A 12326-nucleotide genomic window follows, 5' to 3' on the forward strand; every position below is an offset into this window, starting at 1 on the left:
CTGTAATCATAACAGGTACCAACACAGCAGTATGCATTGCTGTAATCATAGCAGATACCACCACAGTCAGTATGCACTGCTGTAATCATAGCAGGTACCACCACCACAATATGCACTACTGTAATCATAGCAGGTACCACCACAATATGCACTACTGTAATCATAGCAGGTACCACCACCATATGCACTGCTGTAGTGATAGCAGGTACCACCTCAGTCGGTATACACTGCTGTAGTGATAGTAGATACTGCTATCGAGTTGGTAGATACTGCTATATAGAGTTAGTAGATACTAAAACAGTCAGTATATACCAGTCAATACTGCTACAATCAGTATATACTACTATACAGTCAGTACATACTACCACGGTGAGTAGCTACTAGAGTCAGTAGATACTATTATAGAGTGAGTAGATACTGCTATAGAGTTAGTAGTTACTACTATAGTTAGTGGATATTATAGAGTCAGCAGATACTATACAGTTAGTCGTTACGACTATATAGTCGGAAGATACTACTGTCGGCCCAGTAAATACTACTATCGTCAGTAGTTACTACAGTCACTAAATGCTACTACAACAGTCAGTAGCTACTACTGGCTCAGTAGATACTACGGTACAGTCAGTAGATACTACTAGAGTCAATAGATACTACTTCCTCTGTTGTATGTAAGGTGTGTAGGTATATATACCTACGAGGGGTAAATATATTTCTTGAGGGGGGTGTCCACAATTTTCGGAAACCTTTTACATCAACTATTTACCCCACACTTTCTACAACTTTTTGGACTTGTGCAAGCCTCTTATATATTTGTTGGTATAGAAATGTACAAACGGCCCACCGGGCTTTGACAATACCTTAGTATCTGTGTATATATGTAAGGTTTTTAAGAAATATATTTTTCACCCGGGCAACGCCGGGTACTTCCGCTAGTACTCTATAAAAGCCTGCAATGGTTTTTGATTATATTTATTCATCAGTCTTTTATCAGAGCTGATCTACACCGTGGTAAATGACCTCCCTTCATGTGTTTATAGGCAAGGACCCTGCCTGTCATATGGGTCAGTTCCAACAGAAAATGATATACTGTATCACTCAAAATAATCATAAAGTGTTGTCGGCGAGAATACAGGCAGACCTTGCTTAACGATCAAGATACGTTCCTGGAAATGTGAGCACGAATCGAATCGGCCTAAAAGAGGGTAATTTTACCATTGTGTAGTGACTCAACTCGGAGGCAGTAAGACTTGGAGGCACTTCTTTATTTAACAAGCACAATCGGGAAAACACACCATACGTGGGTGCACACTATTGTCGGTGGCACTACCTAGAACAGTTGGTAGGCTGTCTGACTAGCAGCGCCCCGGGATAGTGAAAACGACGAGATGAATGGTGACGACGACGAGATGGTGACGATAGACTTGAGCAGCACGATGGGGGATCCCACTTCCAGCAAGAGCCACGAGGCCCCCCACAGGTGCCCCTCTTCTACTCTTAGCGTGGCCTCGCTCCGCCCTGGCCACGCCCCCTTTCTGGAACTTACTACTGGAACTTACTACTGGCTTCCCGAGGCTTGTGTGACTTTTCACCAAGATGGCCCCCTCTCGTGTATATCATGGCCTGCTGACTTAAGTACTGCCGTACACCACAGTTCCCCTTTTTCGCCAGCAGCCAGTGCTATGCCACTACAATTGTATACGTGGGGATGCGTTCCTGGAATTATTTATTTTGTATGAGCAAGATATGAGAGCTGCATTGGGGTATCGGTAACAGCTCTAATACAATTATTATAATCACATTAGGGTTAGTGCATTGTCTTTGAGTTGTGCACCTTTTGGCGTCATTGGGTCGAACACCGTATGACTAGGCTCTAAGGAAAGCTGTCTCTGGTGTGGACCAATCAATTTCAAGGACAATGCATATATTACCAGTATTGTGGTTAAAGTAAACATGATTCCTTGTAAAAAGGTTTCAGTTTTGTTGCCAGAAAAAAAAAACTATTTTGTATATGTTTCTTGAAGTTATTCGTTCTAACAACTTCTAAGTGGTTGAGGCTCATCTTCCATGCTAAACTGCAGTGGGCTCTCATCCGCCATCGGCGAGACATACTTTAGGATCTTCTCCGACAGAAAATGAGGGTTTTTTGTATCTGCAGTATCTGTACACAAAACACACAATGCATTTCAGTTGTCAAGCAATATTTAAAAACTATTATGTTAACAAATATATTAAATGCTCATAATTATAGTATTTCAATTGTTCTCTGTTTGCATGCGAGTGCAATAATTATCATCCTACATCCATTTGACACTTCTGTACATTTATTTTCCTGTAAATTATTTTTGTTTATTTTACAACGAATATAGCTAACGTTCATGACAGAAACTTTACTGATTCATCCTTGTACAGTATTTTAGATTTATTCAATACAATTGTTTTAGTTCTGATTTCTATTTGGTTGATTTCAGTCAGATTTCACAGTTGTAGTACTTGTTTTCATTTGCTTGCTTTTGTCTCGCAAATCAGACTCTTTCTGTCCCCCCGAGTTCCTGCCTGGCTAAACAAAATAAATTGAACTATTGAAACTAAACTTTTTTTATTTTACGAGGTAAGACCCACTGAGCTATATAGTTCTTTTTCAGAAGCGACCTGGCCACAAATGATAGCTTAACAAAGTGGCTTACGATGTGGGAATTTAGAGCAGCCAAATAATCTAAACGCATGTATCTAAATGTGGAGGGGAAAACCAGAGGACCCAGAGAAAAACCCACACGACCACAGGGAGAGAGACACGAAAACTCCAAATCTACAGGCGTCAGGGATGGGATCGAACCCACGATCTCTTGCATACCAGGTGAGGTAGTTCACATTTCGCCACTGTGGCGCCCATAATGTGTAAGGCCTTGCCCATGAACCCAAGTGACAATGCTAATGTAAGGTGTATATTCACCATCGTAAAGCACCAGCTGGACTTTGTTTCGGATGTCAATGTCACTTTGGATAATATCTTTTAGAGTGCAGTAGAACAGCTTGGCCTGCTCCAAGCGATCATCAGCGCTGAAACCTTTAGGAGTCTGGTTTGAAATGTCCAGCAGGGAGCGCAGTGGTGTAGCAAACTCCATCACGATGTAGTGCTCCTGCAGGAAGAATCATATCTGAACTTAGCCAATAAACCATGAAGAACGATACGGACATTCATGTCCGAGTGTCAAATAAACATGTACTACAACAACAACTTACATTTATATACACTTCGTCAGGATGTAAAAATTCACAAAAAAGATCCAATAATCATGACCCCCCACATAAACGTGAATATGAGTCGTCCCGCTAAAGCAGGGGTTGGCAACCAAAATAACAAGAGCTTTTTTTTCGAATTCGGTGTGCATGAATACAAGACGGTGGTCCTTAATAAATAACGTCACGATGCAGTCCATAAAGAGCCACATCCGGCTCTGGAGCCGCAGGTTTCTGATTTCTGCGCTCAACTTTATAAACCTTTAATCTGCATATCCCTATTACAGAGGCATCTGAATGTCATGTAGCTGGTAGGTGAAACGTACCACATTTTGGGCATCCAACACCCTGTGCACCGTGTGCTTAAAGCTGCGCATTGAGACGCCACCGCGGTTCCGCTGAATCTCAGGTAAGTTGCCATCGACGCTTATGTGTTGATCCTGTTCAGAAAACGTGTTCGTCACATGGCAGCTCAGCGGCAGGAGGATGAACAGCTTTTGCGTGCTCGCTGTAAACGTCCGTCCTGCACGTGTGTATTGTGCCAGTTTGACATCGAGTTCTGTAACAAAAAACGAAAAATCATGCACATGTGGAGAGGAAATTCAAGCGCCTTTCCCAGCCCACTCTGGTCATAGGTCACAGGGAAGCACCGGCCAATAGCCACCGGGAATGATTGACAGGCCAAGGAGGGCCAGAGCAAGCATGATTGGAGGTAAGCTACGGCAGGAGAAATGAGCGTGAAAGGTTAGATGGTTGGGATATGGGGGCAGAGTAGAATGAGGGGGGAAGGGCAGGGGAAAATGGAGAAAGAGTGGGGGGCGGACAGGAAATTCTGGGTAGAGGAGTCTCGTGCAGTGTGCGTTACCTGTTGGTCATAAATAGAGACCCTTTTTTGAACGCCGCACAAGCCGAATCCCTCCCTTCACGTGCATGGATTCCACAACGATATCCACTGAGCGTTTGGCCTCGCGAGGTTTTTTATTTGCGGAAATAGAATTTGGTCTCCAAGTCACACAATGAGATGTTACACGTAATTACCTGATTAACTTGCACGCCAAGGATAATCCTTTAAGCGCTGGTTTTATCGCCAAGATTTGGACAACTCGTAGATGAGCAGTTCCCAGAAGAGACTCGGGCTTAGTTGAATGCACGTTGCTTTCTCACCTGGCAACACTAGCTTGAGGTATCCAAAGTAGTAAGACCAAGCCAGGCCATGAGCCACATTGAGATTTTTCCTCTCAAATATGTCGGAGATGTCAGCTTTTGATGGGGCCTTCAAAGAGACAATAGTTAAACATATAATGTACAATTAGGGTAATATTAAACTAAACTATTTTAATTTCGATTTAAAGCTTTCGTGACTGCAGGGATTCGTATTCTTGGTTCTTTCAGTAAAGTCACGTAGAAGGGAAATAATAAAAATAAAACAATAAAATTCTCATGACGTTTCGATCGCAACACAAGCAATCATCATCAGGTATGCAAACCACAGCAAAAAAATGTTCTATTTTAACTTGAAGTTTTCGTGACTGCCGGAATCCATACTCTTTGGTTCTTTCTGTAAAGTCACGTAGGTTGAAAAAAAAAATCACGACGTTTCTATCGCAACACAAGCAATTGTCTTCAGGTAGAAAGATACAGCAGTAGAACTGCTGAACAAGAAAGGGCTTTTGCAACAAGAGACTATATATAGGTTTGAGGTGGGTTGTCACCCAATGGTAAGTAGGCGGGGTCAGAGATGGAAAGGAGTCGCGTCGCCGTACGCACGCACAAACAGCTGCGCCAAAGGAGGATTGGCATGCTGATGCAAATGAATATAATGGGAAATGAGCCCTGTTGTCGCACACAAGCAACGTCATCGTACGCACGCACAGAATCTGCGTTAAAGGTTTGGAACACATCACCGGCAGACGTGGCAAGATCTGAAATCGCTATCCTCAAAAACGCCAAAAAAAACATCAGTACAATCAGCAAGGATGAGTGGTTTGAACTCGCTCAATTAAAAAAGAGAGATATTGTCATCCTCTCAGCCGACAAGAGCAATGCCACTGTCATCATGGATAAAACCACATATAATAACAAAATTCAAGACCTTAATGATGGCAGTTACACCAAAATCAAGAGATCCTACCAACCGCCTGGCCAAAAAAACCAACAATATCACCACCAATTCGACTTCCCTAATCGAACCGACCAAAAAGCTATTTCTAAAACCTTCGGCTGCTGGACCACCCAGATTTTATGGCCTTCCAAAAATACATAAAGGTACTCCACTCCGTCCTATTGTATCCACCATTAATTAACCCACCTACAAACTGGACGGATTTCTGTCTGAGACCCTGCTTCCATTCACGGGCAAGACCACCTCAGCAGTACTTAATTCAGCTCACTTGGTTGCTCTAATCAAGGACATCTCACTGTCTCGGGATGATTTGCTTGTCAGTTTCGGTGTAGTCTCTCTGTTCACCAAGGTACCTGTGCCTGACACCATTGCAATCATTGAAGACTTGGTTCAACAGGGACTGAATTCTGATGTGCTTACTTTGGTGAGGCACTGCCTTACCAACATTTACTTCACCTGGAATGGTACATTCTACAAACAAGAGGAAGGTACCCCAATGGGTTCTTCCTTATCGCCAGTGGTAGCAAATGTTTTCATGGAGAAATTTGAAACAGATGCCATCCTGACATCCACCCTATGTCCTTCCTTGTGGAAAAGATACGTAGATGACACGTTCGTCATCTGGCCAAATGGCCAGACAGCACTGGACCAATTTTTAAACCACATCAATTCCATATGTAGTGAGTCCAACTGAGTCGCAGACGCTATCTTGGGAGCAACACTATTTATTCACGTAACAATACGTAACATAACACAACCTACGCTCGGGTCTCGAATGCCCATCTAACCACGCTACGGCAGAACTAGACACGGTTCGCTATCCCGGTCCGGACCACAAGCTGGGTCCCGGACTTCGTGGCTCGAGGCTTCTTCTCCCCGATGTGTATCTTTGAACACCAACACTTGAAGAACCCCGAGCTGCTCACGGAGCTCTCATTATATGCCCCCGGGCTGGGGCTGGCTCCGCCCTTAGCCCCGCCCACCTTCCAGGCCTCTCGAGCTCCCTCTCGAATGTTCCCGAGAGCCCCTCGGAACCACGTGACCGCCCCTCGGCCCCCGTCCACCGGTGGGCCCCCTCCAGCATCGTCCTGTCACCTGACAACAGGTCAGCCAGAGTATCATGCTCCAGGGTAACCCTGGCTGGCTGACGCTCGCTCTCGCTCCCTCACTGGGAGCTGGCACCGCACACGGCTCGCAGTGCCTCCGTGCTAACCAGCGCTCACCCAACCACCGCTAGTGTTGGTACTGTAGCCCGCAATCCGGGCTGCCCGTAATGACATTACCGGCCGTGACTTCGCAAGTCCCGGCACCACACAGTGACAAGTAAAGTCACTACACATACACCAATCCATCAAATTCACAATGGAAGTGGAAAATGAAGGCAAGCTACTATTCCTGGATGTTTTAATCGAGAAGAGACCTGATGGCTCGTTGGGACATTCTGTCTACAGGAAAGCCACCCACACGGATTCCTTTCTAAAGCCTGATTCCCACCACCATCCAGCCCAGAAGAAATCCCTCGTCAAAACACGACACCATAGGGCACGTTGCATCTCCGACCAGCAACACCTAGCCAGTGAGCTGGAGCACGTACACCAAACCCTCAAGATGATTGGATATTCAAACCGCACAATCCGAAAAACTGTATTACCAACTATGGCGAGAGAGCCATCTGAGGACCAAATCAAACCGTCACCTTGCCATACATAGTAGGTGTCACCAAAAATATTTCCAAAATCTTGAACAAACACAAGATCCAGGTTCAATTCAACACAGTACACAAAATCCGTGATCTGATCCCATCTGTGAAGGATGCGATTCCTGACATGCAATACCCTGGTGTCTACAGACTAAGTTGTGTTTGCGGTAGCAGTTACATCGGGGAAACGAAACAACATGTCTCGGACCGTGTACGCGAACACAAGGCAGATTTGAAACACGGCAGAACCAATACTTCTGCAGTGGCTGATCATTATAATGCAGTGGGCTCGCACGATATAGTTTTTTCCCGAGACCAAGGTACTCTGCAAACCTTCGGGCTACCATCAAAGATTTGTCCATGAAGCCATCCAGATATATAAACAGACACAATTTCAACCGAGAAGATGGGTACAAGCTGAGCAATCATTGGATGTTATTAACCAGGTAAGTTATAACTTGCTGTGATGTTTCCATCCTTCCTGCCGTTGTTTAGCAGTTATTTCCGACTGAATTCTCACTGGCACGGCCACCGTTATAGTGGTTCTCCGGCGTTGATACGCTGGCCTCTCACTGTGCAGCAGCCAACGCCGCAGCTTGTGTTGCCCACGAGGTGGCGCTATGCCCGGTCTTCTGACACAGACATGCTATCTTCACTAACAGCCACCGCTGCCCGCTTTTGCCTCGATGTAACAGTAGCTCTCGCTGTTAAATAGGCTGCATGTCTCTCCCATTAACGCAGCTATTGTACCTGCGTGCGGCGATGGTGCTCGTGTGCGACGACGGGGCTCATTTTCCCATTGTGCTCGTTTGCATTAACATGCCAATCCTCCTTTGACGCGGTTGCTGTGCGTACTACGACGGTGCTCGTGTGCGACGACGGGGATCATTTCCCATTGTACTCGTTTGCATTAACATGCCAATCCTCTTGTTGGTTCTTTCGGTAAAGTCACGTAGAATGGAAATAATAAAATAATAAAAATAAAACATAATAAAATAATTCTCACGACGTTTCGGCTACAACGCAAGCAGCCGTCCTCAGGTGAAGAATGAACAGGTCTGATTTATGTTCACGGATGAAGTCCGATACATGTCGTTTGGTTTAAGTGTGATTTGTAGAGTGTCTTGTCTAACTGATCTAGTTCGAATTATTTTATGTTTTTTATTTTTATTTTATTATCTCCATTCTACGTGACTTTACCGAAAGAACCAAGAAGATGAATCCCTGCAGTCACGAAAGCTTTAAATCGAAATTTAATCGCCACTACGGGGTGGGATTCCACAAAACTTTAAGATCTTTCAACAAACTCTGGGATAAGAAGGCTCAGCTAATCGAGTCTCTCACCTTTCTTAAGAGATTCCGTGACTCTAAGGTAATACCAATCGCATTTACACTAACCTCTGCTGCTGTAACTTCTTCTAATGCTAAACGAATTCTGTCTAGAACTAGCTTGGCTCTTATCTCTGAGAAAATCAGACTTACGCGCACTGAACTAGATCAGTTAGACAAGACACTCTACAAATCACAATTAAACCAAATGACATGTCTCAGACCGCATCCGTGAACATAAAGCAGACCTCTTCATTCTTCACCTGAGGACGGCTGCGTGCGTTGTAGCCGAAACGTCGTGAGAATTATTTTATTATGTTTTATTTTTATTATTTTATTATTTCCATTCTACGTGACTTTACCGAAAGAACCAAGAAGATGAATCCCTGCAGTCACGAAAGCTTTAAATGGAAATGCCAATCCTCCTTTAATGCAGCTTATTTCTACCTACATGACTTTACCGAAAGAACCAAAGAGTATAAACTATTTTATTTAAACTATAAACTTTTTTTATTTGAAGCTTTCGTGACTGCAGGAATCCATACTCTTTGGTTCTTTCGGTAAAGTCACGTAAGTATAAAATAAAATAAATCACGACGTTTCGGGTGCAACACAAGTGTTCGTCATCAGGTGGGAAAGCATGATCTGCTGCTCGGCAGACTGTATTAAAAGGTTTGAAATGGGTGTAGCCCAAGGGTCATAAAGAAGTGGGCGGGGCTAGTGATGTTAATGTGAGAAATTAAGATCGGAGAGCTGCCTCCTCGACAAGGGCACGGAAGTGGCTATGTTAATGTGAAAGATTAGCATATTAATGTGAAATCGAAGAGTGGTGCAATCCAAAGCGGCCTCCTCGACGAGGGCATGGAAGTGGCTATGTTAATGTGAGAGATTAGCATGTTAATGTAAAATCGAAGAGTGGTGCAATCCAAAGGCATGAGATTGCAACCCAAAGGGTACAATCCAAAGGTCATGTGAGCATGAGAGTGCAATCTAAAGGCATGACGGACGCTTGTGTTGCGCCAGATACGTCGTGATTTTTTTAAATTTTATACCTACGTGACTTTACCGAAAGAACCAAAGAGTATATACACTTTTTATTTTACCAGTTAAGGCCCACTGAGCTATATAACTCTTTTTCAGAAGCTACCTGGCCACGCATGATAGCTCCACGAAGTGGCTTAATACCTGATCATTTATAGCAGCCAAATACTCTAATCGCGACCACGGGAAGAGAGACATGCAAACTCCAAATATCCAGCAGGCGTCAGGGTCGGGATCGAACCCACGACTTCCTTCATACCAGGCGAGAGAGTAAACATCTTTCCACGGTGGCGCCCATTATTACATGGGGCCTACATTGTGGGTCGCAAAAATCTGTCAAAACTTGACCCCTCCCTGTACGCACGCGTACTTTTTACACCCCCCCACCACCTGCGTACGTATGCTTGACACCCACCCCCGCATCCTATAAAACGGCCGATATTTAATCCACGCAGAAACGATCAAAGATTAATAATATTAACGTGTTTAAGCAAACAGATAGTCCACCGCTGGCTGCATTAAATAATGAAGTTGCATACCTTGGCCACTTATTTTGCTGAGCTGCGTGATAGCTAGCAGATAGGGGTATGTGACATACAAGTGACCCCTCTCCCACAGTCCTACTTCTCCCGGTAGTACTTGTCTGACAGCTGAAGAAACTGAACTGTGGCTCATTTGAAGGCCAATGTAGACAGATTTATTATTGTCGAGGCTTCACCCCCCCCCGCCCCCCGTTTCCTATGCGTATGTACATTGTCAGTAGACCCCCATACACAAGCGTACGCATTTGAGTTAATCCCCCCTCCATGCGTACGTACTAAATGGATGGCCCCTTACCACAACTCTGCTCCCAACGCCTGAGCTCCACACCTTCACCAACTTGTGATGTGGGGTCAAATAAACGCCACCACCTACACAGTGTGGGGAGGCCCTCGTCCAGCAGTGGGTTGACAAAATGGCTACACGTCGACATTTTAAACTGAACCAAAACTGAGCAGAAAAGCCATATTTTTTTCCGTGATTCATCTTCTTGGTTCTTTCGGTATAGTCACGTAGAATGGAAACAATAAAAATAATAAAATAAAGCATAATAAAATTATTCTCACGTTTCGGCTACAATGCAAGCAGCCATCTTCAGGTGAAGAATGAAACACTGCCAAGCTTGGAGCGTATATATAAGCTGGGTTGGAGGTGGAAGAAGAGCGCCTTGACAAAATAATTTGCATATCAAGGCATTTAGCATATATCCCATAATATGCTAAATTCATCTTGATATGCAAATTATTTTGTCAAAGCGCTCTTCTTCCACCTCCAACCCAGCTTATATATACGCCTATATATACGCTCCAAGCTTGGCAGTGTTTCATTCTTCACCTGAAGACGGCTGCTTGCGTTGTAGCCGAAACGTCGTGAGAATTATTTTATTATGCTTTATTTTATTATTTTTATTGTTTCCATTCTACGTGACTTTACCGAAAGAACCAAGAAGATGAATCCCTGCAGTCACGAAAACTTTAAATCGAAATTTTTTCCGTGACTCAAAGATATAATCCAAACAGAGACCACAAACACAAGTGATGACTCGTGGTAACCTAATGCATATTACTGAACTGTATACATCACGTCCGTCGCCGACAACCTGTGTGAATCAGTACGGCAAATGCAGTGGTGGGGGGTGCTCGCTCCATTTTGTTATTAGTTAACTTACAAAACAACCTTCAGTTTTCAAATGTGTTTAAGCGTGACATTGTATTACACAAAGTACTGTACAGCAAAACCCTGACTAGTTGGACTAACGAGGGGGAAGCCCTGATCCAGCAGGATGAAAAGTCCGGCAGGGCAGGAATTTGATTAAAATCAATGTAAAAACCCAACAATATCCCTGTATACGGTACACGTGTAGTGTGATGAAAAATGTGGTGCACACCGTTGGCCGAGGGCAACCGAGGACAAACACGTGCGCGTATGCAACATAACATTGCACGGGCAAACTGCCACCTAATTTGGGAGAGAAGCAGGTGCAGACCGGGTCGGCCAGGGGTTGTCACGCTGACACCAGAGGTGTTGCCAGGGAGACGTGCGATAAGGGGTGATTGATGGCCTGACAGGCGCCAGCCTGTCTGGCCCTAATGAGACACAAGGGAGGAGCTGGACAATTGGGAGGGGGATATAAGGACGTGTGTGAGAGTGGAGCGGGAGTTTGTGTTGTGGGGAGCAAGAGAGAAGACATCTCACCGCTGCCGGGAACGGACCTCAACCCTCACGAGTCGCCGGGCGGGTGATGGTTGATCCCCCTGCCCGGGTCGGACGAGTGAGTGGGTCTGAGGGAACGTAGGCTGTGGGAGCGCTGCTGTGTGCAAGCCTGTGTGAGCACTGCTGTGTGGAAGCCTCTGTGTGAGCGCTGCTGTGTGGAAGCCTCTATGTGAGTGTGGCTGTGTGCAAGCCTCTGTGTGAGCGCTTCTGGTGTGCGGAGCTTTGAGTGCGGAGCTGCTGAGAGCAAGAGCTGCTGTGTGCAAAGCCATGAGTGCGGAGCTGCTGAGAGCAAGGGCTGCTGTGTGCAGGTGTAGCATAGATAAAAGTGGGAATTGGTTGACAGAAGAGACTAGCGACATTGACAGGAGTGCCTACAACTGGTGCAAGAATAGGCTAATAAAGTGTAAGCAGGTGACCTGTTACGTGTCAGACTGAGTGATTTTACAAAACACTACACACGTGTACCTGTGTAAAATACATGAGCCCAGAACTGGTGTGCCTGTGCGCTGTACAGCGTGGTATGTCTGTCGGTCTTTGATTAGCGTCAGAAATTCCTCAGTAATCGATCACTTTCTCACTATTCGATTCGTCAAACGAAATGGAATCGTGAATATAGAGAGGCATTGGGAGGTGAATCGGTCGGGT

At 44.9% G+C, this 12326-nt stretch overlaps 1 protein-coding gene across 8 annotated transcripts in view; it reads right to left on the reverse strand.

Annotated features, from left to right (window-relative positions):
- Window positions 1–1244: 1244 nt before the first annotated feature.
- STING1 (stimulator of interferon response cGAMP interactor 1) overlaps window positions 1245–12326 on the reverse strand; it is a 28622-nt gene continuing 17540 nt past the window's right edge. For all 8 annotated transcript variants that reach the window (XM_061571234.1, XM_061571229.1, XM_061571230.1 and 5 more), the window contains 4 exons: window positions 4402–4510; window positions 3564–3796; window positions 2951–3137; window positions 1245–2158 (listed from right to left, as the gene is read on the reverse strand). In XM_061571234.1, the coding sequence (XP_061427218.1) occupies window positions 2031–2158; window positions 2951–3137; window positions 3564–3796; window positions 4402–4510 (657 nt within the window). In that variant the 3' untranslated portion in view covers window positions 1245–2030. The remainder of the gene's footprint in view (window positions 2159–2950; window positions 3138–3563; window positions 3797–4401; window positions 4511–12326) is intronic.

This window comes from Lethenteron reissneri, chromosome 47 (genome assembly GCF_015708825.2).
Source record: "Lethenteron reissneri isolate LAM-NWPU_2019-01 chromosome 47, ASM1570882v1, whole genome shotgun sequence".
NCBI classification, from domain to species: domain Eukaryota; kingdom Metazoa; phylum Chordata; class Hyperoartia; order Petromyzontiformes; family Petromyzontidae; genus Lethenteron; species Lethenteron reissneri.